Source organism: Sus scrofa, chromosome 2, assembly GCF_000003025.6.
Source record: "Sus scrofa isolate TJ Tabasco breed Duroc chromosome 2, Sscrofa11.1, whole genome shotgun sequence".
NCBI classification, from domain to species: Eukaryota; Metazoa; Chordata; class Mammalia; order Artiodactyla; family Suidae; genus Sus; species Sus scrofa.
In genome coordinates, this window is record NC_010444.4 from 105,042,479 (window position 1) to 105,070,428 (window position 27,950).

The 27,950-nt window shown below is 43.3% G+C and overlaps 1 protein-coding gene and 1 long non-coding RNA gene across 2 annotated transcripts; one reads left to right on the top strand and one right to left on the bottom strand.

The window, feature by feature from the left end:
- On the top strand, positions 1-27,950 carry RGMB (repulsive guidance molecule family member b). The gene is given in 6 exon segments (XM_003480881.4): positions 1-402; positions 1,369-1,444; positions 4,619-4,881; positions 10,030-10,494; positions 10,497-10,537; positions 24,216-27,950. Coding segments are annotated over 5 exon segments (1,443 nt in total). The 5' UTR covers positions 1-402; positions 1,369-1,439; the 3' UTR covers positions 24,885-27,950.
- On the bottom strand, positions 1,720-5,401 carry LOC106509507. The gene is made up of 3 exons (XR_001307107.2): positions 4,723-5,401; positions 2,524-2,587; positions 1,720-1,835 (listed from the first exon to the last, which is right to left on the bottom strand). It is a non-coding gene; the product is annotated as an uncharacterized LOC106509507 (long non-coding RNA).

Sequence of the window (27,950 nt, forward strand, 5' to 3'; positions counted from 1 at the left end):
TGCAGCGGTGCCAGAAAGATCCGGGTTGTGCCGGCAGGGGGAGGTGTGACGCTGGAGGGGTGGGGTAGAGGTTCTTAGGTTTGGTCTTCGGAATCGGGGAGAAGAGAAAGCAGATTGGAGAAAGACGGAATTGAGGGATTTGCCTCCCGCCCCCTCCCCTAGGCGACAGAGACATCCCGGCAGCTGGAAGGGCACAGCCCCTCGCCCCGCGCTCTCTCAGCAGTTGCAGAATCGGGAGAGCAGCCCCCGAGGCGGAGCCTCCCTTCTGCCCTGGTTACCGCTGCCCCCACCTGGGGGAGAGAGGCGGGCGCCGTGCTGCCTCCCTCAGCGCCCCGGCCGCGTGGCTTGCGGCTTATTTTCCCAGCTGGCAAGCGTCGCGCTGCAGACAAGGGAATGCCTGTGGTGAGTTGTTTATTTTGTTGAAGTTTGCGGTGGGCCAGGGGGACGTGGGGGGCGAGCAGCAGGCAGCGGCCGGGACTATTTTGTTTAGGTCTCGGTCCACCTGTGTGGTATAAATCTGCCAGTCTCAGGGCGGCGGGGGGCCAGGGTGTGAAAATCCCAACTCTGCAAAAGGCCCCTCCTTGCCACTTGCAGACCTAGAACCACATTTGATTCTCCACTCTTAGAATCATCTAGATCCCAGCTATCACTATCCCCATGCCCCTGATCAGTGCTTCCAGCACCGGTTGCAAACAGGGCTCGCGCTCCAAAGGAGAGTTAACGCCCACCGCCCAGAGACAGCTGGCTATTGAAATTCTTCCCGGATACCCTTCCCGGTTCCTTGAGGATAGTGGAGTTGAGGATTTGATATGAGGGGCGATCGTGAAATTACTGGAAACTTGTTTTAGTTGTTTCTGGTATGAAGTCGGTTCAGAGGTGTCAGGTCTGCCCTTTACTACAAACTAGGATTTGGGTTGGCCAGAGTTTCCCCGACTTGAGGCCGGGGCGAGTAAGCAGTCGGCTCCCAGGGGAACCCAGAGGAACCCCCGGGGCTGATAGCAGTCGCGGCACCGGCTGCGTTTGCCTGGAAGAAAAGCCTAAATACATTAGCGAGCTGGTAAAGCTTTTAGGGCCTTCTCGGGAGTGAGTGGCTGGCTAATGAGAGGTTAATTTTGTTTGGAAGGGAAGGCTGCGCTGGTTTCCTGAGATAAATGGACAGGAAGCGCATTACCTCCGCGCGCTGGCAAGCGACTCCCAAATGCTTTTTGCACCTGCCGTTTTGAGCGGTGCGAGCCACAGAGAAGCCTGCAGGGATAACTGGGGCCCGTTGTGTACGCTCGGGCGATGAGCTCTACGCTCACTCCGGGCCCTCTCTTTCTGGGGGCTCAGCGCTCACCCCCAGCTCTGGGACTCTTCTCTCACACCCAGGTCCTGCGCGTTACGGAACTCAGACACCCCTCGATACTGCCAAGTCCTCTCCAGGAGCGGAAGGGTTAAGAATGATGTAAGTACAATCCACTAGCTGCTTGCTGCTGGGCTGTCGGACTCGAGCTACTTCAGCCCCTGCTTTGCGTACGGTGGGCTGGGGAGCAGCGAGGGAGACTTTACTCTAGAATGGGTTGCACAAATCTCAATCCCGGGTGCGATTCTTGGCTCCTCTGACCCCGGTGATCTGTTAAGAGACCGACGTGTTAGATTTCTGGAAATGGAGATTCTGTATATTAACAGGAATTCAACTAAGATATCACATAAAGGTTCAGGAAAGGAAACCACATCTTGTTTACGATCCATTAATGTTCTGGCATGTGTTTTAATTCTGTCCATTTGGCATGTTCGTACCATGGGATGTTTTGCAATGTCCTCTAATTGTACTATTCTGGTCTCATCTTTTCTTCCTGAAAACAAAGATGAAGAAAGAAAGAGTACAAGTGGTAAGAAACAGGGTGGATTTTTGAGTTGCGCAAGCTGTCACTTAACGATTTTTTTCTGATTAAAATATAAAAACTTTTATAAGTAATCGATTTTATATTTGTGTTCTACCTCCGCTCCCCAGATTTTTCCTTGTAGAGTCTTAAAATCCTCCTTAATTTTCAGCACACTAGCTGGCAGAGTGAATGCACTGTAAGCGACCATTCACCGAGTTCTTGCTTTCCAAGCGATTTGGAATCTTGCTAACAGTCCGAATTTACCCCGAGAGTGTGTCACTAACCTAATGTCTTGAAAATAGGAACCACCTTGCGGTTTAATTGTGAAAATTAACATTTTCCTCTAACATACTGAACACTTATGCAGCAATAAAAAGTGAATTGTTAGGCTTATAAATCTTGAACTTGTCAAATTTTACAACAGACGAGCAATAAAGCACCTTAGAAGAAATGAAGTTTTTCCTCTAGAGAACAAGTTCCATTTCAGGACACTAGGATTTGCAGTGACTCGAGGGTGCCCTCTATTGATAAAATCTTAGAAAAGTTTTGTACTTAAGGAATAGGATGTAGAAGAAAGACGATGAAAAGGGGGACAATCAGAAAATCAGGAGGGAAAAGACTCAAACTATATTAAACTTGATCCTTAACTCTTACTTACATGTCTTAAAATATGGTCCAAAGAATGAGATTCTTCTTTCATAGGGGCCTAATTAAATCTTGGACTAAGGAAGAAGAAACACCTTACTGTTAGTCTTTGTTAGCAAAATACTATGAAATAGTGTTCACATTTGATTACTTCTAAAAAGAAAATTACCAGTATTTCATTAACCTTAGTTCATTTGTAATATGTAGTAATTGCAAGAGTATAAATTTTTGGTCTAACAGCATTTACTCCACAGTATCATCTAAAAATCATATCAGATAACTCCCCCAAAAATTTCTCCAGGCAACTCTGAAGCTACTGTTAAGCATATTATGGATATGCACAAAATTTAGGTTATATCTTGGGCAGTGAAAGGTGTGTTTACCACTTGAGTCATCACGGTATGTAATAAGTAAGAAATGAAAAGTTGCAGTAAAAATAGATGGGCATCCTTCATTAGGGACCTAGTGGTTTGTACAATTCAGAATGTGTCTAATGAGTAACCTGGAGCGATGGAAGGTTTGCCTTCAATTATCCTGGTCCATTGATTAGCACTTTGTAACATATGGAATATTAACGTGTCTGTAGTTGATAGGAAATTCCTAATTAGAGATTGTGAGTAATGTAGCAGGTAGAGTTGCAGACTGGGGCTTGGATGTAAGTGAGGATGCCCTGAGCCGTTTGGGGAAGAGCAAAGACAAGGGCACTATGAAGTGGCTCCCGGCCTTTGAAGCTGTTCTTGAGATTAGATACCACTTCACACCTGCAGATAACAAATTGGAAGCTATCACCAACTTCACAACATGCTTTCCTCTGTCTCCACTGGCAACCTCTTTTCTGACAATTGGTTTCCCCCTCATTTTTGGATCTCATCCAATCGCAAAAGTAGAAACTGACCTGCCATTGAATTTATCTGCTAATAGACGGTGAAAATTTGTGGAAAAGCCACTGAGCAACAACAAATCATGGCATAATTACTCTACACTGCCATTAAAAACTATCCTCATTAATTTAATTACACTGTAACCGAACACGTTAAAGTTCGCCCACTCTCAGACCCCCTCCCCCACTACTTTCAGGAGGGGAAATGTCGAAGGAACAGGAACATCCGAGCCTCGCAGAGCTGCCAGCGAATTACGCCGGGAGCGGGCAAGTACCTTCCCAGCCCATCTGATCTGCTCTGGACCGCGCGAGTCACATTGGGATTTCCAACGCAACTGGGTGCTAGCTTTACTAAAGGTCCCCAACAGGCTCGGAACGCGGTTCCCAGATGTGATTGGCTGCGAAGGGACCCGCCGCCGGCGCTGAGTAAAAGGGCGGCTTGAGCTGGAGGGCCGGGGGCCGGGGGAGGGGATGATTAAAAAAAAAAAAATTAGTAAAAAGTCTTGGGAGGAATTTGAACCTGATCACATTAATTCAAGGAGAGCTCAAAGGCCAGTTTCTTTACAACGAAGGCTAGAGAGAGTTCTAGTCGGAACTGTTTCTATCGGAAATCGCAGAGGGGGTGGAGAGGAGGAGAGTTGAGGAGGGAGCGGGAGAGAGGCTTGGTCCCGGCGAAACAGGACTAGCAGCCGGCAGACGCGGAACTCGAATTACGCTGGGCTGGCTGGCCGCAGGAGGAGGTGCGGGGGGCGGGCTCTTTGGGCCCTACGACTGGCCGGCTGAGGCCAAAGCACCCGCCTCTCAGCCAATGGAGCTGGAGGGAGGGGCGATGTCGGGGTGGGGAGGGCGCGGATTGGCAAGTTTGGGGCAGGCGGGGCGGCAGTGCAGGGCTGAGATTGATTGAGCGCTGGGGCCGCGGTGCAAAGATATCCGGGCCGCAGCTGGCTGCTCGTTTGGTTTGGGTGCGCCTCCTGTTGGTCCACGCCCGAGCTCCACGCCTGCTGAGCCCACGCTGGCCGGAGCCAGGGCGCCCGCGCGCTTCAGGCAGGGCTCTGCACTCGCTCACGGTCTTTGTGTCTTCTCTCCCTCCCTTCTTCCCCCGCCCGCCGCCGTCTCCGGCCGCCACGATGCCTCTGCGCCCTCTTGCCGCCGCCACCGACACGCTCCGCCCGCGGCGTACTCTTCGCTGCGCCGGTGGCGGCGGCCGGTATCCGATGTGGGCCTGAAGGAGGAAGAAGAGGAAGCGAGGCGCGTCCTCCGGCCCATGCCGCAGCCACGGCCAGGGACCCGCCACGGCTCCCGCGCCGCCGCCCTCGCCGGAGCCCACAAGACCTGCATGGACGGGCATGGGCTTGAGAGCAGCATCTTCCTGCGCCGCCGCCGCCTCCGCTGCTGCCGCCGGGGCTGAGCAGCGCCGCCGCCCCCGGATCTGCCCGCCGCCGCTAGCGCTGCTGCTGCTGCTGCTGCTCAGCCTCGGGCTGCTCCACGCAGGTACGACGCGCTCGCGCAAGGGGAGACAGCCATAGAGCTGAGTGCTTTGTTCCCCGACAACCCCGGTCCCGAAGGCGCTTGCTGGGGCGGAAGGGCGGCGTGGCGAAAGGCCTCACCAGCCCCTGACGCGCACCTTAGCTGGGCTCGCGGCGCGGCGGCAGGAACACACCCGCCGACCGAGTGGCGCGCCCAGGGCGCAGAGGAGAGGCCTCTTCCCCTCCCTTTCTCTTTCCCTCCCGCCTTCCCAGCCTTCTGTTCCGACCGTTGATGAATCGCTCCTCCAACAGCCACTTATCAAAGATGTAGCGGGCGGGGGCTGTGCGCCGGGGACGACTGTACCGGATGCTTTATTGCTCTCTGCATTGGTGTTTACTGAAAGTCAGGCTGGGATCAGGTTTCCGCCGCCGCCGCAGCCTCCTCGGTGGGGAGACTAGGAGCCTTGTGCAGCTTCTCTGGAGTTGGGGGTGGCGGTGAGGCGAAGAAATCACACCAGATGGAAAGATTTTCACCAGCGTTTGAAAACCCGGAGTTTAATCTCGAAGTAACTTAAACTTCTTTAAACCGGGATTTCGTTCGTATTTGCGCAAGCTGCTTTTAATTCAGCTTTCAACCTCTTTGGAAAAACTCGTGCTCTGTGGCTAGCCGCGTATTTTCGGGTTCCAGGAGAGGCTGACAGATCTCTTGCTGCCTTCTGTATTTTGGTGCTTCCCCTGTGGAAGCAACAGTGAGGAATCTGTTCTTAGAGAAGTAAGCCTTCTCTGCTCTTTTTAGCGAAGATGAGCCCTCTAGCATGTTTTACCTATTTATCTTTTAAAAAATAGTTTCATTAACACAATGTTCTGTCAGTTACATCTCAGTAAAGCTGGAGAAAAAATCTAGGACTCTACAAATAAGTACAACTTCTAGGAGCATGTCTAGACAAAGAACTTTTAATGCCAAATTAAAAGATAATTTATCTTTTTCTTTGAGAGCAACTAGAGCATTAGGTAAGTATTCCTTCGAGGTTTTTTTTTGTTTTTTGTTGTTGTTGGGGTTTTTGTTTTTTTTGTCCTGTATTTGTAGGACAGCAGTCACAATGCTCTGATCTGGAGAGTCTTAAACTTTAATGCCAGCCAACTGTTCGGAGTAATTTTTATTTATTTATTGAGTCATACTAGCAGTATTAAAAATCCGGGAGGTCTTTTAAAAGTAGTGGGGAAAAATGTGGCCTTTGAGGAGGCGACTTAATTTACTTTGTGTAACTTTGCATTGTGATGTAACAGCTGCATTTTAACACTGTCACTTGGGGAAGCATACTGAAGTCTTAAAGAGAGTGAATATAAATAGCAAGTTTTACAGTGATTAAGGCTTTAAATTAATGACTTTAGAACTTTAGAAAATAATACCAGTCTGGCTTATGGTTACATGGAAGTTTTTTGTGATGCGTCAGAAAATCTCTTCAGGAGTGTTTTGTTGTTTTGTGTGTGGGGGGAAAAAAAAGTGTCCATAATGTCAAAATGTAGGTTTCTTGACGTGGAAATTGAAGTGGTAGGCAGGACTGTGTCCCTCTTGACTGCTTGGATATCATTTCCTTTAGTTGCCACAGGGTCCTATAACAGAATGGAATGTGAAGATTTCTTTGCTGGCCTGTGAAGGCCTATGAAGTTGGTTTAAGGGTTTAGAAAATTAAGGTGCCCTAGCTCAAGAACTTGGAATGTGAAACTCCTCTCAGTATCGTAATGCGCCCTCACTAAAATCACGGTTAGATTTTACCTAGGGTTGCTGTGGTGAGTGATAGCTGTGAACAGCTTGTTGGAGTGGAGCAATTAATCTGGTTATAGAAAAGAGGCTCTTTTTGAGAGGTTTCTTTGAAGAACGAAGCTGTTGAAATGCAGAGGTTGTTTCTCCTCAGAGCAGGGAGCCTAGCCTAGTGCTCTTTGCAGATGGGCTACCATATGTTTTATGCCTGGGTCCATATAATATGCCTCAACACCCCATATGGCCCTGCATTTCACTTAATACACTTTAGCATATCTCCTTTCTTTTATTATGAATTGGCAGTTTAGCTGCAAATTTACACATGCAGTCCTGGCATTGAGGAAACTGTCTTGAATGGTGGGGTTTTTATGTCTGAAATCATTCATTGATGGAAAGCTCTAGACCCAAAAATCCTTTAATAAATTTCCTTTACTGGAATGAAAATACTGTCACACTGATCATAGGTGATCTGATTCAGAAAATAGATCTGAACTGCAGATTTTGAATTCTGCCCTAGGGAAATGAAAAGAGTACTTTGACTCATTTTTTTCCCCCTTACACAAACCTCTGCACTTCCTGAATGGAGATCCAATATGGGAGTTTCTTGCTTACTCATACACTTCATGGCCTTCTTGGCTGCATCCTTGAGCTTGTTTCTGCTCTGCATTGTCTTGGCATTTTGACAGGAGGCTTACTTTACCGCCTATAACAAGCAGAGTGTGGATTGTCATTATAAATTCATGAAGCCTGAATATTTCTGGATATATGCTGCAAGTTAGTCATTATACAGGAGCCTGGGATGGGGCTGAAGCTGCTGAGCCAAATGCACTTTCTGTATTCAGAAAACCTGTTCGAAACTTCATCTACAACAACAACAAAAGCAAGGAGTTCTGTTTTATGTGAGATTTCTCAAAAGAATCAGCACCTCCCTGCTCTGAAAAAGGAAGGAGGGAGAGAAGAAAGAAAAAAGGAGCTGAGAATCTAAATTCTGCTTTTCTCTTCCCTTCTGAACAGTTGCATCGCATCCGCATTTTTGGTGCTGGACTTACTTTTGATATTTTATTATGACTATTTGAAATAATTATAAGTAAGTGTATGCTCGGCTAGATTTTATAGACCATAAAAAGAACAAATAGGCACTGCAAGTTTAGCGGAAAGTTCTTTTGCTGTCATTTATATGAACAGCCTAAGAATTGTTCATGACCAAGTGATCTTGGCTCATATTTTCTTTCTGTTTACTATGAATCTGATCTAAAAAGAAAAAAAGAAATAATACTGTAGTTACTGATTTTTTTTTCAAAACGATCAATACTGTCTTGAGAATCAGGAATTTAGTGGAGATGTGATGTTTAGAGGAATGAAAATGAGATTTGAGGAAAGGCACCATGCCCTGGACTTCATACTAAGTGTTTACAGTCCAGCCAAAATAAGGCCTTTTTTGTGTCCCTTTATCTAGATTTTCCCACCTGTAAAATGGCTATAATGCCTTTGGGATTGTTGGCTGGTTGGCTTTTTTTGTTTACATTTTTGCTTTTTTGAGCAAAAATATTTGAAGAATGATTTGATCAACTTTGGAGACAGGAATTATATAAATATCAGAGCTGCTTTTGTCAACTGTGGAATGAGCAAACATAAAAGGAACCAAACACATGAAGATGCATTGTGATTTTTTTTTAAGTGTGATTTAATGATAGCAGTAAATTCATAGCTCCAAAATATTAAAGTATTTTAATCTTCCCTTTACTTGTGTTAAATCAAATATCCAATCTACACTACATTTTCCCCTTTTAGGTCTTTGAAATTTAAAAGTGGTGGTGGGGGTGTCTTGAAAGGTTGTCATCTCCTGCCCTTTGCTGCTTTCCTGCTAAAGCCAGAAACAGATTACAGGCTGTTTCGTTCAGATTTAAAAGCACTTTACTACTGAAAAGATTTCAGTATCTTTCTAAGATGATTAGTAGTGTTAGTTTTAAGTCTTTATCAGATGAAGTCCTAAATCTTGATATCATCCTGAAGTTTTATTATGCCCAAATCTTGAGTAATTACACATTTAATAATACTCTACTGACCGATTCCCTCCCCCCATAGGTATTTTATGCCTAAAAAGACCACAGAGTTTCCTTTAGAACAACCTCCGCATTTCTCAGATGGGAAACCTTAGACATGAAGATATTGAGGCTCCTTCACACTTGAGAGACCTGTAAAGAACATGCAAGTAACACAAATGTGTGTTACAGTTCATTTGTATAAAATTTGAGGTAGATGATAAAGAAAAATACTTTTCAGTAATTCTCATATTCTGCATTTTAAGGAATGCAGTATTAACCTGATTGGAACACACCACAGACCTAGTATTGGCAGTTCATTGTGGTCTTTGTGCTTTGGGCGATTTTGTAGATTTTTATATGAGAAACAAGAGGAAACCATCATTTGAAAAATTGACTTTTTAAGTAGGAGGGCAGTAATACATGATTTTTCATTACTGAATTTTAGCTTTGAATTCATTGTTTATGTGAAATTATTGATTCAAGGCAAAAAGTAGTTTATATATACTCTAAGAATTCTGTGTCCTGTAGCTCTCTGATTCTGTTTCTGGAAAAAAAAAAAAAAAAACATAGTTGGTGGGATCACCTGTGAGTGTTGTATACTTTTTGATTTAGTGCACTTTTAATGGTGAACTGTTTGGGAGTTGGAATCCTAGGGTGATGGGTGTTGGGGCTAGGTGAATACAGAGCTTGGTCAAGTCAATCCCTTTATGTTTTTTAGAAAATATTTACACTTTGTGGAAACCAGGAGGTTTAGTGTTAGTTGATATACCATTTGTCAATAAATGTTTCTTGAGAAATGCAGAATAACTTAGTACCTGGATTTTTTTTTCTTGATATTCTTTCTGTATAGCTGTACTAGAATCAGATAAAGGTGTTTTAAGTAATCATGCTGTAATTTTGGAGTTTCCTCTCCCTGAGGTTTGCAGGCTTTATTCATGGTTTTGTGCATTGACGGAAGCAAATTACTTATGTAGTTTTCAAAATCAAGTTCACATCTCTGTTTTGACCTTAGAGCAAAGAATCTTTGTCAAAATCTCAAACAGTAGGGAAGTTGATAAAATATTTCGTTTATCATTCTCTTACAATTTTAACCTAAGAACACTGGGTAAACTCCTGTTTACTCCCAATGGCCCATGCTTTAACTAGCTTTAATTTAGGTTAACTAGCCGCATGCAGTTTTTCTCCCCGTGGCTGTTTTGTGAGAGGCAAAGTAGCATAATACAACCCTGTGTCTGGAAGCCTCTCCTTAAAATAGGACTGTATGAAATAGAACACACAGTTCCCGGAGGAGAATGTCATCTTCTCATGTAGCTCAGGAAGTTGTAAAGCATGTAAAAAACCTTTGGTCTTATCTTCTCTCTCATAGGTGACTGCCAACAGCCAGCCCAGTGTCGAATCCAGAAATGTACCACGGACTTTGTGTCCCTGACTTCACACCTGAACTCTGCCGTTGATGGCTTTGACTCTGAGTTTTGCAAGGCTCTGCGTGCCTACGCTGGCTGCACCCAGCGAACTTCAAAAGCCTGCCGTGGTAATCTAGTGTACCATTCTGCTGTGTTGGGTATCAGTGACCTCATGAGCCAGAGGAACTGTTCCAAGGATGGACCCACATCCTCTACCAACCCCGAAGTAACCCATGACCCTTGTAACTATCACAGCCACGCGGGAGCCCGAGAACACAGGGGAGGGGACCAGAACCCTCCCAGTTATCTTTTCTGTGGCTTGTTCGGAGATCCTCACCTTAGAACTTTCAAGGATCACTTTCAGACGTGCAAAGTGGAAGGGGCCTGGCCACTTATAGATAATAATTATCTTTCAGTTCAAGTGACTAATGTCCTGTGGTCCCTGGATCCAGTGCTACTGCTACAAATAAGGCAAGTGAACTTTTTTCTTCTTTCTTACAACATTCAGATGTTTAATTCTTCAGATAGCTTTTGAAGAGTGATACAAAAGATCTAGTTTAAAAGGAACTTTTCTTGTTCACGTTGGCACGCAATTATCAGGGTGGGTAAAGGATTAAATGAAAATTACTTGGTAAAAGAATTTCTCACTGGAGTTCTAGAGCTTGTGTAAAATATAAGTCTAAATGTAAATAGGCAGTGATTTGAAAAATAAAAAGTAAACAGTGAGGTTGGATTCTCTAGGGAAAAGGCAGGCCTGTTTAATGAAAAACAGGGAGTTCCCATCATGGCTTAGCAGTAACAAGCCCAACTAGTACCCTTGAGAATGTGGGTTCGATCCCTGGCCTCCTGAATTAAAGATCTGGTGAGCTGTGGTGTGGGTTTCAGACACAGCTCAGAGCAGGTGTTTCTATGGCTGTGGTGTAGGCCAGCAGCTGCAGCTCCATTTCGACCCCTAGCCTGGTAACCTCCTGGGTGCGGAGGTTAAAAGACCAAAAAAAAAAAAGTTCTTTTTTTTTTTCAGTGATGTCTTCTGAGTGTGAATGTGGGTGGCTCTTGAAGAAATCCATGTTCCAGTTTATCAGATGACTGAAATGGTTGTTCTGAATAAAGAAGCCTGAGGTGGTAACCTATCAGGAAGTTTTACTGGAAATTTGGAAGGCTATAGTAAAATGTAATGGGTTAGAAGCCAGCTTCTGGCAAACCCAAAGTGGTATTTCAATTCCTAACCTCGTGGAAACCAAGGAAGTTAAGAATTGGATGTTACAGAGCGGTGATAACCCCATGCAATCTGTTCCTTCAGAAGCAAAGCAAAAAACTGACAAAATTAAGCTAAGCTTACCCTGTCTAGCTGCGGGTGTCTGTGGTGGGTGGTTGGTTGTTTTAAAGAAAGCGAAACTGAATGGAGATCCTCTAACCAATGTCTTTAGTGCAAGTAGGAGGAGAGGACAACTGCGAGTGGGTTTCCAATTGCCAGTCTACGATAATTCAGGCATTTGTAGTAAATAAATATAAAGAGGTTAAAAAGGATTTTCTACAAAAATCACATCTCAAGTAACCAGCTGCTTTCTTGTTTCCCCCAGCCACAAAAATCACATGTACAGATTATCTCATCCTGCTTAATTTCCCTTGTTTATTTTATTTATAGTATCAGTGGGTTTAGGCTGAAATATAATTGACAAGGATCAAGCTTTTTAATACTTACTATTATTCTTATGGAATATGTCGTCTTTTGATTCTAGGACACCTTCTCTTGCCTCCAAACCTGTGGCATAGTTTTTAGACTTTAAATTATTTTACTTGGCATTTTGGAGAGGGAATTTTACAACACCTCCGGAGATACCTGGAGATGCCCCAGGGGTGTCACAAATCTAAGATTAGAAGCCATTGCTCTGAACAAAGACTATCCCATTGGTCTAGACATCTTAGAGGAACTTAAAAACTGTACACTTCAACTCCCAATAAACCCCAAGCTTACCTTTCCAAATTTTGTATCTCAAACTTTTCTTCCTCTGGTTTTTATAAGCATGCAAATAATTTTTCCTGTCTATGTATTAAAATGTGTATTTTCTATGTCTTATGATGTGAAATTAATACAAGTCTGAAGCTATAAGACAAGCCATGACCAAAAATCAAGCATTATTGCAGAGTCATAGGGCATAAAACCTGGCAATAGTCTTTGGAAAGACCTAACACTAAAAATTCAAGAAGGCAGTTCCTTTGGGAATGGAGAAAGTCATCGATTGTGCAAATAATTGACAGCTCGGAGGGGTAACCGAATGCTACTTTTGAGATTCATACATGCTGTGTATATGGGAAGATACCATCGACCCTTGAACGACATGGGTTTGAACTGCACCAGTCCACTTGTGTGAATTTTTTTCAGTAATAAATACTTAGGTACTACACAACCTGTGGTTGGGTGAATCCATGGATGTATTACCCTCGATACAGAGGGTAGGCTGTTAAGTTACGTGTGAATTTTTAACTGCACAGGGGTCTTTGCCTCAACCCCCATGTTGTTCAAAGTCAATTATATTGTTTCTTTTCATAAGCCCATAATTTTCTAGGCCCTCCATCCAGTCACATGTCACTTGTTTGTTGTTCAGACTTTCAGAATTTTATATTTTTTTACTGATGATGGTGAAAATATTTGGGGACAGCTAGCTACCTTATACATATTAATTTATATTAATGGAACAATTGACACTGAAGTACTTTAGATCATTACCTTTCGCTTGTGGTTGAATCTGTCATGGATTTTAGCAGATAAATAAGAAGTACAGTTTGTTTTCTCTCTCACTTGGGTAGGGATCAAAGGTTTTCCCCATTCCAGAAAGGAGAGGGGGAAAGTTATCCTCTAACATAAATTCAAGCAGACAATGAGACTGCTTGGTCTTTAATTGCACCATTGGAAAGTATTTCCCCACATCTGGTGACCATGCTGTTCAGCAACAAATTACTCTATGGCTCCATGACCTCTAGTAGTTGGTTTTTTCCTTCTTCTTTTTGCAACTCTCTCCAAAGCCCCCAAAAGCATCTGGAAGGTTACTGCTGAGGGCCTCTCTCCATGTTGCTATGACTTTTGCTGATGAAACCAAACAAAGGCCTAAAAATTTGCAGTGCAGTTTCCTTTTACCCACCCAGGGTCAAAATAAAACCTTTTACAAATTCTAAGGAATGGGGGGGGGAAAGAAATGATGGCAGTAAAAATAAAAACGATATGAGACCAAAAAAAGTACAAATAAGTTCCAATGAGCGTAAGAATGTATGTGTGTGTATATATATATATATTTATTATATATGTGTGTATATATATGTGTGTATATATATACACACATATATATGTATATATATAAAACAGTCACTGTGCTGTACAGCAGAAATTGCCAGAACGTTGTAAATCAACTATAATAAAAAAAATGAAATTCTTACCAAAAAAGAAAAAACTTTGGAAAAAAATCTGTGTTATTTTTGTGGTCAAGCATTGGTAATGACCTGTGTGTTCAGTGTCACTAGATTTAACGACTGATCATGGGTATCGTATCTTAGAGGCTGGCCACGTGTGCTACTGAAATTATTGTATTTAAGCATTCATTCATTTCACCTCCTTGCACACTAAACTAAAGCGCTAGACTCAAGTGTTTTGTTAAGGGAAGTCCCTAAAACAGCTCAGTCCTGGGAACCTGGCTTCTTGAGCAAACTGGCTATAAGCCTGTCTCTGTGAGGTCTACCTGCCCCTAAACACCCACATTTCCCTCATTTTAGGGCAGTGAGGCCCACAGTGCTCAGCAGTGTGGCCTCACCTCCCCTCGTCTGCTTTCTCTCCTCTTCCCTGAGAAACGCAGGAGGGTTCTCCAGGTGGTCCTGCTGTACCCATTGGGTTTTTGTCGTGCCAACCTGTTTTGTTCCCAGGAGTCTGTGCGGTTAGCCACCTTGCCAGCTAGCAAGTGGAGGCCAGGGCTGTTTTTTCATCTCTTCCCTTCACCCTGGGGGCTGCCGGAGCTTCTGGCACACCACCTGCACACCTCTGCTGAGATCTGTGCCAGCTCTGGGCCACCTTCCCCACTTTTGGCTGTAAGAGGCAGCTTCAGGCCTGCAGGCACTCTGGGTGAGAGAGAGATGATTTGATGAAAGGATTCCGAACCTTACAGATGTATTCATTCCTAGTGGCACGTACCAAAATCGACAATCTCTCAGGTGCCTTTAAAATGATTCTTCTTGCAAAAAAAAAAAAAAAGGTCAAGAATGCATTTATTGTATACCTAATAAGCAAGGGCGATATTTTCATAAATTCTTTTGTACAAATAATTTGTATGCCTTTGCCTTATTTTTCCTTTCATTTTAATATTATCATGTCAGTTCTCATCACACTGGTTTTCTTACCCTCTTCTTTAGACTCAGTAAAACAAAATTGCAAGTATGAAGGGAGATTGAGATGACAGCATGTCCTTTTATAGATCTTCTCCTACAGATCTGTGCTTCATCAGAGTACAGAGAGGAGTTGGTTTACCTTTAGGCAATTCGATTTTGGAAAAGCGGTATGTTCTTTGTGCTTGACCAAGCCAGGTGACCGTTGGCCAGGTGAGTGGGCATTCTGAAGTGCCTCGAGTGTTCCTGTGCCATGGGTCACTAGTCCTAGTAAGCCAATGTGCAGTAGCACTCAGTGCCTCTCCAAAGCATGAGAAGAGTCCCTGTGCTTCAGGTGTCTATATATTTTTAAAAATCCGTAATTAACTCTAGCTACTTTCAGGGGAATTTCCTGAAGATTTCCACTGGTTGATGATATTAGAGATAATAGGAAGACTTACTTCCTTTGGTTCATTCTTGCTTATTATCTTCCTCAAAGTGGTGCTCTAAAAAGAAACCCTGAAATGGTTTCATGTGCCCCTTAGCATGAGCTGTTGTTCAGCAATAATATGTGGGCCCGAAGTCAAGTGTTCTGGATCATTCTCTGTTGGTTACAAAATCAGAGCCAGGCCTGCCTGCATTGCAAAGACTTTCAACTATCTTTTTAAGCATATCTCTAGATCAAGGTTTGGAAATCTGTTCTCTCTTGACCCTAGGCCTAGTGCATTTTTTGTGGCCAAGTTTTTGTAACCAGTTACCTTCTAGTATCTTTATGGAGACAATGTGAGCTAGACAGTGGTGATCATCCTTATTTTTGTTGATTAAGGAAGTTACCCCATCTGTAGAACTATGTTTTGAGTGCATGGACACTGTTCTTGCATGCAACATGTGGTGTTTTCTTTGAGAATAGAATAGAGCCCTTTTTTTCCAGCGAGCACAAAGTGTCTTGTGGATACATTGTAACTAATCCTTAAAACCTGAAATTGTTCTTTGTTTTGTTACTATCTGTGATGCAGGTAATTCTTGCCATCTCTTTAAAATGTATTAGCTTCTGGTCGTGGTCCTCTTTGTTTTACAAAAAGGCTAAAAAAAAAAAATGCTCATTTCTCTGATAAAATGTATGATCATTTGGTGCTACATTTGAAACAACAAGCATTAAAGGGCCTCTTGTATATGGGAGATGTAGAAGTGAGTGTAGCCTCGGTCTAAGCACATAACTAAATTTTGCAGCAGTCAGTGGGAATTGTGGGGTTTGTATGGGGGAAAAAAATGCATATTCAGGGTTTCTTAGTATAGCATTGGTGGCCCACATTATAAGCTGGTTTCTAGTGCTGCAAGTTGTCTCAGATATTGGGAAGCACCAGGAGTGTGGGCCAGAGAGATGGGCTCCTGTACCCAGGGCCTAATCCTCATTTGTCTCTGTCACAGGTCAGTGTTCTACTCCTAGGGTTTGACACCATCTCCCTTTTCACTCCCCACCGGCACAGGGCCTCCTCACCTACACCCAGATTTACTCCCTCTTGTATGACCGAGCAAGGTCTAAAAACCCTGACTGCCACTACTGAAAGGTTGTGGATCTCTGCTTTAATACCAAAAAGCTTCCTGGGGAATTTGACCATCAGAGTCAGCCAGTTCTTAGGTAAATTCATTTTTTAGAGTCCCACCTCCTCTTTAAAACTCATGAAAGCATGTCTTCGATATCCTTATCTTCTATGAACTTATGGTACAGACAATATTGCAACATGAAAGAATAGGAGTTCTCTTGTGGCCCAGTGGGATAAGGATCCGGCATTGTCACTTCAGTGGCTCAGGTCACTACTGTGGCAAGGGTTTGATTCCAGGCCCAGGATCTTCCACATGCTGAGGGCATAGCCAAAAAAAGGAAAACACTTTTTAGAAGAGCAGAAATAAGCTATAATTCTAGGTGATAGTGTTTCTATTTGTCCCTTTCTGTTTCCTGCATAGCTCTTGTTTGTCCTGGATTACAAGGTCTTAGGCCTAGGAACAGTTCAACTTTGCTTTATATAGTTTCAGCATATTGCTTGAAGGTAAAAGGATTTCTAAGTATATGTGGGCAGAGAAAGCAGAAAAAGGAGGAGAAATTATTAGTTCTACGATATATCTGTAAGTGTGAAAGATCATTTTATGAGATAGAAATGGGCCTACCTTGGTTATTGATGCTGTACTTCCCAAACAAGGTACACCTTTATATTGTCCATAGACATTTGAATACTCTGGATAATAAGTCTTTTGCCATCCTTCTAGTCTCTGGAATGAGGAAATGTGGAAGATATTAGTGGAGACCATCTAAAAATGTATAAATGTATTTTATACATGTCTGGATATTTTCTGCGTTTTATATTTTGCATCTCTCTGACTGTGCCACTCTCTCTGACCCACATGTGGTTTGGAAGGATGAAGGGGACCTTCAAAATCCCCCATTTGTAAATGAAATTAACCCACACCTGCCAGGCAGGATTCCATGTGGGTGCTGTGGGCCTCTGCTACTTTAAAGCAAATCCACACTCCTCCTTAGTTTAAACCAGAGGCAGGAGGCCAAGTCAGATACACAGCTGAGAGTTAGAACTTGTTTTCCTGTCACATTTCCAAATGTCTCTCTCTGCCCTGTTAAATTTTCTTTGAGTCAACATTTTGAGAGGAAGGGGCACGAAGGAAACATTGGGTGGTTGGTCCTTTGTTTTGTTGGCTTCAATTAATGCAAAGCAAACAGTTTCTACCTGTGTGGAATGTGTGGTGGCGTGTAAAAAGAGTTACCTATGGTGTTGAACAATGAAAAAGGCTACCTTACCCATTTTGTCTTTGTTTGTTTTGACTGCAGTAGAACTTGCTCTTCCACTGTTCTGAATTTTGTGGGTGGGGTAACTTTAGGACAGCTTAAACTGCTCAACTTGTCAGTAAGTGATAACTAACAAGGATAGCAACACACAACTAAGATACAAAATTTAAAGAACACCCTTGCAGTGAAAACAATGCTGCTGAGTTTAGAAGGAACTTCAGATGAAATTGAGTCTGTGGAGAGAGGAGTTCTGTACGTCCCAGTTAGCTGGTTATTTTAGGGGTTAGAGCCTATTTCTGCTGGGGTTCTTTCAGTGTTGAAACAAAGTCTGTACACTGGAGATAGAATTGATGTGATAGCATTTTAAACACTAACCTCTCATCTGCTCTGCATATGCTCCTGAGATTGGGGGTCAGGGTATAATTTCCATTTAAATGTGTGTGTGAGTACAAACATACGCACGCACTTGTGTGTTTATGTGATGTCTGTGTCTTCCCCTCGCCCTGTCTCAGGAAAGTGAAGACAGAAGGACATTGTTTCGTAGATTTCTGGTTAACTGGCCTCTTGGAATATATGGTCACTGTCTCTAACTGCCTCGTTCCTGAGTGGGCTTTCCTTTTTTTTTTTTTTTTTTTTTTTTAATAGTCCTGGGAACTTGACTTAAAAGTAACAGAGGGTGAGTGTATGGTGAAGACCTTCAAGCCCTTTTGCTTTTCAAACCACCACCCCAAACTGAAAAATGATCAAAGAGGCTCTGAGTTCCTAATCCCCATTGGTTTGGGAAACAGCTGCGCTGAACCTAGGCCCAGAGCCTTTGCCAGAGGTCCCGCTAGAGCCTGAGAATCTGTGGCGCTGCGCCCACCCCCCACCCCCCCACCTCCTCGCTATTTCAGGAAGATCCCTGAAAGCAGGACCTGCTAGGGCAGATTCCTGCCCTAGAGTTACTGCCTCCAGCCCTGGCTCTCACCTTTCAGAGTATTTTTAGCCTCTGGTCTAAAGCACAGTGGCAGCCTAGGCCTGTAATACTGTCCATACATGCTTAACGTGACATGTAGAAGCATAGAGAGTTCCTACATTTGCTGGCCTCCTCATAATGCAAAGTCTAAACACAACAAACCGACAGGAATTTCCCTTTGGAGTTCTCTGAGGGCAAAGACTGTGAGGACCAAAGGCCTTTCCTCCCCCAACTCAGCCCAGTGTCGTCGTAGCTCTGGTCTGTACAGGGAAGCTGGCCGATTTCCCTGTTTCTGAGCCTATTTATGCTTCCAGCCCTCCTTATTTGAAGTGTACAGAGATTGCCCTTTGGAAGTCGACATTTTTTTGCCAGTCCCTTTTAGGTGTCATCCCTGGGCCTGCTTTCCTTCTTCTCTCACATGCTCTTTCCAGCCGCTGAGCCCCATGCTTCTCCCCTGGACCACCCTAGCAGCCTCAGCTGTGGGTGTCTTTCCCCTCTAGTTTGGTTTTTTCTTTCTCCACCTGCTGCCAAGAACCCCTCCAGCAGCCAAGGCAGCCCTTGTTCCTGCATGTATTACCTAGGGCAACACTGAGGAATAAGTAAGTCTGATCCATTCCATTTCTCTGGAATCTTGTCCGTGCTCCTAGAACAGAGCTCTGTGTAAAGAAACTCATGAGGGTAGAGAAACCTATTTCAATAATCTCTTTAGTAGATTTTTATAGTCGCCTTCAAGCCCTAAAAGAAGTCTGGAGTAAGATTTTCAACCTGCCACCCTCCTCTTAAACACACGGATTACTCTCTTTCTGGTAGTGTCTTGTCCTAGTCCAATGAAATTATTTAAGGAAACAGTTTTGTAGGAAAGTATTTTGTAGTATTAAGTTCAGACTTCCTGTAGGGAGACAGCTGATATGTAGGCTGAGTAGTGATTGTAAAATTACATTCAGTTCATTGAGTTCACACCTTCCTGTCAATTTTTTTTCTTAGTGTTTTAGGAAAATTATCAATGGCATCAGTTATTAACCTGTCCCACATTTTTTCCTTAAATGTGGTACTCGCCAAGTTTTTGCATGAAATCGTTCAAACAGAAAATTACTCTAGACGAGTATTCTTTTGTTTCCTGCTCCACAAAAGGGAGAGCAATCCAGAGGTCTCCTTGTGCAGGAAACATACAATCCTGGTTTCCCTGGGGGGAGCAGGTGGGGTGAGGGGGTGCAGGGAAAACTCTGGAAGGCAGGTAGTTGTCTTCAAGGACCTCCGCTTCCTTCCTTCCCATGCTTCAGAGCTTCCCAGGCTCAGACTTCTCAACGTTTAGAAAAATTGACCCTCTTAAGTTAAGATTAGGTGTTTTAGAGCTGGAAATACAACATGTGTATTTTTTTTATTTGAAGCACATGTTCCTGCTGGAATGGTTTCTTTTTTGCTCAGTCTCGAGGACTGAGCACAGAGGCTGTAGGCCACTGAGCTGTGTAAGAGCAAAGGGGCCATGGGCACGGCATTCTCTTAACTCTCCCACAGCCGCCTGTTATTTCAAGCTGTAATTGCACCCAGAGGATTTGAGGAAGTAGACAGACATATCAGTCAGTTATATGAAATAAAATTCATTTTAGCTTCCTTTAACACAAGTAGAATTTTAACTAGGTATGTGTCAGTTGTGTTTCCCTATGTCTCAGGCTGATTTCTGTGACTCAGTTTGGTTTGCTGGCCCATCTTAATCCGAAAGATGGAGTCTCTTGATCTAAATGTTCAGTTCTTTTTTTTTTTTGTCTTTTTGGGCCGCACTCAGGGCATATGGAGGTTCTCAGGCTAGGGGTCAAATCAGAGCTACAGCTGCTGGCCTACACCACAGCCACAGCAATGCCAGGTCCCAAGCCGCCTCTGTGACCTACACCATAGCTCATGGCGGTACTGGATCCTTCACCTACTAAGCGAGGCCAGGGATTGAACCCACATTATGGTTACTAGTTGGGTTCATTACCACTGAGCCACAATGGGAACTCCTAAAAGTTCAGTTTTGACATATATTTTTTTCTTTTTATGGAGGCAACTGCAGCATATGGAAGTTCCGAGGCTAGGGGTCAAATCAGAGTTGCAGCTGAGGCCTACACCGCAAACATGGCCACAGCAACCCTGGATCCAAGCCACATCTGTAACATATGCCTCAGCTTGCAGCAATCTTTAACCCACAAGCAAGGCCAGGGATCTAACCCTCATCCTCATTGACACTATGTCCAGTTCTTAACCCACTAAGCCACAAAGGGAACTCCCAATTCTGATATTTGAGGATTTCAGTAAGGTTCTGTACTTGCACTGCCAAATGGCCTGATTAAATACCAAAAAAAAATGTTTCTTCCAAAATACAATAAACACACATAGTTAAATACACAGCCGTTGGGGAATTCTGCTGTTCGAAAATCTATGCACAGCACTTTGCAAGGCTATCAAGCCTGGGGAAGCTCTGTCTGTACATTGGCAAGGCAGTGCCTGGTTCTTCTTTTTGTTGCCTGCCTCATTTTGAAATTAAATTTTTTTTTTTTTCCTGTTGGGAAGTAGAGGCAGGTGCCTCTAAATGTTGATATTGCATAGCAGACCTTAAATCCTTACTGCCTTTCACATGTGGAAAGGTTGATTTCTAGCCACTATCTTTCTCTCCCTACAAGACCCTGTGGGTGGTAATGTTTCAGGGAGTGAAACATTAAAAATGAATGAGGAGATTGGAGTAGTTTGTCCAAGGTGGGGGTTGGAAGGGCTGGGTGGAGGAGGTTTAACAAAAGGCATTGATGTTTTAAATGCACAGAAATGCCATCCATCAATAATAAATGGTGTGGCATAGAACAGATGTGCCAAATTGAATTATTACAGCATATGGATCAGTTCATAGAAGGGGAAAAGTAAGCAGCATAGCTGGTGTTTTTTAATTATCTGTTCGAGAGCTTTAGAATATAATTTTAAATGCCCTGTTTCTACCCTCTGATAGCTGGTGGTTGGAAATATGAAACATAGGGAATTTCCAAAAACTCTGATTAAATTTTGAATGTTTTTAAAGTAAAGATTATTGAGTGTATATATTATACACTCATATATATATATATATACACTTTTATATATATACATGTATATATATACACACACTCTTTTATATTTCTTTTTTCTTTTTTTTTTTTCCTGAAGAGGAAGACAGAATCTAAAAATGAATTTCTGGCCCTTCATGGCTGAATGCTTGCTTTTTAAAACCTCAACTGGTAATTGTGTGAGGAATGAAATTACATTACAAGACTTAAGTCATGTGAAACTATTACCCTGTGTTTTTTTCTACGTCGTACATTGATTCTGTCTCTAGGTACCTCTTCCGTACTTACTTAAGCTACAGAGGCCACTCAGGAAACCTCTCCCTCGCCTGGAGATTGATTCATTACTCTCCACATTTTGATTCAAGAACTCGCTCTGTACCTATTCTCTGAGAATTATTTCAACTAAAAGAGAAACAAGAGAAATAACAGCTTTGTTGTCCTAGGAAAATCCACTAGGTAATAATCTGGAGTATTTTGAAGATAGTAGTGCAGGTGTAGCGTCACATTTTACTTGATCTTCTAGGGGAGTGGGAGTTACTGTGTCACAGGCATAGCAGAGGACAGTAACATAAGAGGTGTTTGAAAGGACTCCTGAGTTGGAATTCGTGTTTTTAATGAAAACAACAGAGACTTGGTAAGACGTGGAACTATTCCACTCGTCTTAATGTTGACCCCTGCTTGCCTTTTTGGAAACTCGTTTGGCATTGGATCTCTCTGCTGTGTTGTCCCAACAAAACTAATTCCTCTTTGTTTTTCCTAAGGTAAACACAAAAGTACTTAATTCTTACACATAAGACCAAGCTGGTTTAAATTTGAGGTTTGTTAGACTAGAACAGATTGCTTTGCTATTGTAGAAGGGCTTGTTTACTCTTTGAGTGTGTATGTTCTAGTTGAAAATGAGGATAGTGATTCGATGAAAACTCTGTTACTCTTATTTTAATCATCGATATTAACTTTTAACTCTTTCCGGTGCAGAATTTGCTTGAATTCATCTTTTTCACCTCTGAAAGAATCCCAGCTTGCCTTAAAAAAGCACTTGTCAAACTGTTTTTCGAGCCACCAAATAAATCTCTTTTATGGTCCCATTAGATATCTAGCTCAAAATCCCACTCAACTCTGGAAGGTCCTGTGGTTGGATGCACAACAAATTTCCTGAAATCATCTCTGGTACACCTCCTTCAGGTTGTTAAGAAGGTGTTGAAATGTGAGAAGGCCAGTCGTGAAATTAAATTGTGGCTCCAGGTAATTAGGAAGGGAGAAAACCAAGCATTTTCATAGTACATTGTCTGGCTTTTAGTTGCAGCTGCAAACAACGGATATGAATTTAACCAGTTGCTACAGTGCAGCTGGTTCAGATCTGGCTTTATAACTGGCTGAAGTGAAATGAAATGGCTGGAAAATTCCAGTCAAGTAACACCAGTGGGAACATGTGGAATTAAATAGTGTGAGCAAATGCTGGCTGGTTTGGGGAAAAAAAAAAACTTCAGACATAAACTTGAGGGTGGTGGTGAGGACTTGTAGAGAGAGGGGTGGGGAGGGGGCACCAGTGCATTTTCTGGCCTTTTTAACAAGGGTCTATTGTTTTGATTAGTTCCCTTGCAGGAGGGGGAAGGTTCCCTCCGTCCAGAGTAATTTGTAGAGTGCTTGGCCTGCCTACCTTCCTCCTTGACTGAAGTTACCTGATACTTTTTTTTTCCTTCAAGAAGAAAAAGTAATTCCCTGTTACCTCAGTTACTTAGAGTAACTCCAGTCTCAAAGTATAGTCTTCTTCCTTTGGGACGGTTTTCCCACTTTGTATGATGCAGAAGGCTTGGCCTCTTCCTTGTCATTGTCTTTGCATGCCCTGTACCAGAGATGTAGACTGCTGCAGGCAAAGGTGCTCAAAGTTCTTTTTTTTTTTTTTGTAGTGTTCTAATTAAGGAAAGAAAAAAGATTCACTTAAAGGGAAGCATTCGCAGTATCAGTAGTTTTTCCTCCATGGATCGTCTGCTTAAGTTGGAGAGTTGAGTCTTGACTGGGGAACAGATCTGAGATACAGGAAGGGCCATCGTGCTATTTGGGGAAAACATTTGCTGTAACTAGGTTTAGGGTATGTATGCCCTGCCAGTGCTTGGGACCTGTCTTTGTCAAGTGATTTCCCTGACACAGGGATTAGCCAGTCATGTGAAACATTTGATTAAGAGACTTAGAGAAATCTTTCCTAAGGGCAGGGTTGGTAGCTGTAGCTGGGCTGGCCCCCTCCTCAGCCTGATGATTCTTTCCTCAGAGTGTATGTGAGTTTGTAGTGATAAGTCATGGGATATGGTTTTAGAATCCAATGGATAATCTTTTTCAAAATCAAAATTCTGATAGATACATTGTTAACTAAGCCCTTTAAAGTTTCTGCCTAACTCAGGAATCTTTTTTCTCAGAGCTATACCACAGCTGCTCTGATTTTGGAAGGAGACAAGATATGTTATCAATAAAAATTGCCTCTGGAGTTCCTGTCATGGCATGGCGGAAATGAATCCTACTAGGAACCATGAGGTTGTGGGTTCCATCCCTGACCTCACTCAGTGGATCAAGGATCCGGTGTTGCCGGGAGTTGTGGTGTAGGTCACAGATGTGGCTCAGATCTGGCTGTGGGGTAGGCCGGCAGCTGTAGCTCCAATTTGACTCCTAGCCTGGGAGCTGCAGGCGCGGCCCTAAAAAGCAAAAAAAAAAAAAAAAAAAAAAGCCTCATTCTTTTTTTAGGAGACTAAAAATTTTTCCTGATACACAGTCCCTGGATCTGTGTTACATTTACATTATAAACGTATAAGACTTTTCAAATGTTCCCAAAGAGTGACACCCTTCATTTGCAAGGCAGGAGCAAATGGGCTGAGTTTGGAATTTCTGTCTCTAGCAAGTCACCTCAGAATGGAGGGCAGCTCTTGCTACACAGGGCTGCACCATCCTCTTTCCCTCCTATCATGCTAAATTTATACACCTTCCGTCCCACAGATCACGATCATCTTCAAAGCCCATCGTGAGTGTACAGATCAGAAAGTATACCAAGCTGTGACGGATGACCTGCCAGCTGCCTTTGTGGATGGTAGCACCAGCGGCGGGGACGGTGACACCAAGAGCCTGCGCATCGTGGAGAGGGAGAGCGGCCGCTACGTGGAGATGCACGCCCGCTACATAGGGACCACGGTGTTTGTGCGGCAGCTGGGTCGCTACCTGACCCTCGCCATCCGCATGCCAGAAGACCTGGCCATGTCCTACGAGGAGAGCCAGGACCTGCAGCTGTGTGTGAATGGCTGCCCCCTGGGCGAGCGCATCGATGACGGGCAGGGCCAGGTGTCGGCCATCCTGGGGCACAGCCTGCCTCGCACCTCCTCAGCCCCGGCCTGGCCTGGCTACACACTGGAGACTGCCAACGCTCAATGCCACGAGAAGATGCCAGTGAAGGACATCTACTTCCAGTCCTGTGTCTTTGACCTGCTCACCACCGGTGATGCCAACTTCACCGCCGCAGCCCACAGTGCCTTGGAGGACGTGGCGGCGCTGCACCCAAGGAAGGAACGCTGGCACATTTTCCCAAGCAGTGGCCACAGGGCGCCCCCTGGAGGCAGCCATCTCTCTCTCTGTCTAGGACTCCTATGCTTGATGCTCAGTGTGTTTTTGTAGGAGTTGTCTTTTGTTTTTTTTTTTATTTTTATTTTTGTCTATAACAAAGTTTAAAATATATATTGTCATAATATATTGAGTAAAAGAGTATATATGTATATACCATGTATATGATAGGACGTTTGCCCTGAGACACCTGCCTGATTGTACATACTGTGTTTGACTGTTTTCAAGTATGTTGGATGTAGTGTTCTTTGATTGTATCGATTTTTGTTTTGCAGTTTTGTGAAATGTTTTATAATGTCCCTGCCTGGGACCTGTTAGAAAGCACTTTATTTTTTATATATTAAATATTTATGTGTGTACCTGGTTAGTATGTATATAGTACACATGCACAGACACCATATGCAGCGTTCCCTTTGAAGATGACCAGTGAAGTTGTTTGTGGCTCTTCCTAGCTGAGCCCTCCCGTCCTCTCCCACGCAGCTGGTTGCCAGGGCTGCAGCTTGTCACCTGCTGCCTCCTAAGGCAGCTGCCTCATTCCCTAAACTAGGTCCTTACCCCTTTCTTCTTCCCCCACTCAATTTGGAAGAATAGTTAACACCCCTGCAGATGCTTTTGGCTCTGAAACACTGAAGTCTAAGAAGCCTGCTCCCTCTTTCATGGCTGTCACTTTTTCAGAGGGTGGGGAGAATATTAGCCCAATTCTTATTAACTAGGGTTGTTATACCTGAGCACTTATAGTATGGTAGCTTGAACCATATGAAACTGCTGTTTTTATAAGTCAGAAGGGGCTAGTGGTGGCAATTTCATAGATAAACACCAGGTGTTTTGCTAGACCCCAGCAGCTCTGACTTTTTGTCATCCCATGTCCCTGTTAGAACTATAGCTTTTCTCTTCTACATTGAACAGAGAAAGTGCAAAAACATAAGTTGAATGATCATGACTTGTCTCCGTAATGTGTGCAAGTCCATGCTCTTTGCCTTCTCTTTCTTGGCTCTTGGTCCCAGAAACACATTGTTCCCTGTGTCTACCCCCAATAAGCCCTCCTCTGTCTTACTTTAGCAGCCTGGGGGCTGGGGGTTGTTAGATTCTTTCTTTAATATCAAGGCCCAAGACCCATCACAAAGTTTTCCATTCTTCCTTGCCCTCCACACCGTGGTTCTTCCTCACGGTCTTTGACATGTCATGTGCATAGTGGAACAGACGAGGGCTTTCTGACAGAAAGGCTTCCTTGGCTTGACTCCTTGTGCAGCTAGCTCTGGTGCTGGTTAGTCCAGACATTCTTGTTGTGCAGTGTTGCATCCTAGGTGGCTTCTCTCTTGAATCAGATGCTCTCCCTCTGATTTCTCCCTTGAATCAGATCCACTCCCTCTGTAGGTGAATGTTGCTCATGTAACTTGGTGAAATCACTATAAAGTAAAATATCTCCCTGCCTCTTCCATTTCCCTTGTTGGCACCTCTCGCAATAGGAAAACACCACCAACAAAAGGCAAGAGCAAGAGTAACAGAATGTGAACTCCAGGATAGGTAGGTTTTTATTGTTACATTGAAAATGTAAATGTGTGGTTTCAAGAACTAGTGGTAGAATTTTTCCTTTACCTTAACCATTTACATAAATGCAAACAATAGTTATTGAACTTTACCACAGCAATTTGGGTCATTCTTAATTTTAACTGACTGGGTAATTTCTTCCTTTTGCCATGACCTGTTGATCAGTGGCATTGACAGAGGCCCAGACTGGCAGGAAAGAGGATGTCATTTGGTGAAGTTCTATTTCTTCGTGAACTGATCTGTCATTCAGTCACAGGATGGAGCTGTGGGTTCATTCAGAGGTGGCAAACCTCCTCTCCACAATCCCTTGGAATATGAGAGAATAATCTTGGCCAGTCTGGGAAAATCATTAGGGCATCCTGCAGTGTGTAAATATGCAGTGCCAGAGAGTTGAACCCCAAACTTGTTATCCTCTGATAAAAGCTGGACTGGGGGCTTACCTAACCATCAGCTCTGAACTGCGGCTGCTTTTGTTCACTTACGGAATCATGTGCCAGGTTAGAAGCTATGGTTAGCTGGTAATTTTGTTGTGTAATTGAGTAGAATGAAGGAGGAAAAACATCTAGGGTACTGCTAACCACTATTTTTGTGCAAATAGTCTAAAAGTGAAGTAAAAACAATAGTAGAAGTTTCTACAATATCTGGGTTTAGAGTGTATATGATTAACATACCTTTGTTCTTTTCAGGGAGAGCAAAACAACCACCTCTACTTAATAAATAGTTGGGAGTAGAAAATTGGGTTGTTTTGCTGTGTCATTTACCTGGGAAGGATGCTTTGGTATATTTAGCTGTTCTCCATTTATAGTTAGTGTCTCTGTATGACACTTAAGTCATCCCCACAGATAGGACTTAGTGTCATACAGAAATACCTCTATGACATACCTGTTTCAGAAATACAGGTATTTCTTGAGAGAAGGGCCTGGTTTATTTCCCCCTATTTCTTTTGTGGAATGTCTAAAGAAAATGCTAACTTGCACATGTTGGTTTTTGAAATCCTCCTTAACCAGAAGAGTTTAGGGTCATACAACACATGGCTAGGCTGTAGCTGTTCTCAGCTCTTCTGGGGGAGCTGAAACTTGTGGGAAAACACTGGTTTTCACAAATGCTCCACATGGCTGTCTTTAAAAAAAGACTCAAAACTTTTTTCTTTTTTTTTGGCCTTTCCTTCTCTTTGTTATGCTTGGAAACCCCCACAGTGTGTCGAGTCTTTGCAAAGAAACCTTTCGATGTGGTTCATAGGTATATGAATAACTATCTGTGTGAAACAGTGAGTGTGCAGTGTGTAAATACTTTAAATTATTATGCTAGAAAAATAAAGCTACATACCATGCTGTGGAATGTTTATTCTGTGATTATAGTGACACCTGCTGGAAGAGCGGAGAAATGTCAGAAGGAAAGGCGTGAGGGTGTGTTTATGCAAAATCCTTTATGGCTACTGAATAAGTTGTATGACCTGTTCACAAACTCACTTATTTTCTAAACTACATCACTACTGTAGTTTTTCCTTTTAAAATTTTAAGCAATTGCTAATAAATCAAATCTGTGGGATCGGTCCACTGGTATTATCGCAAA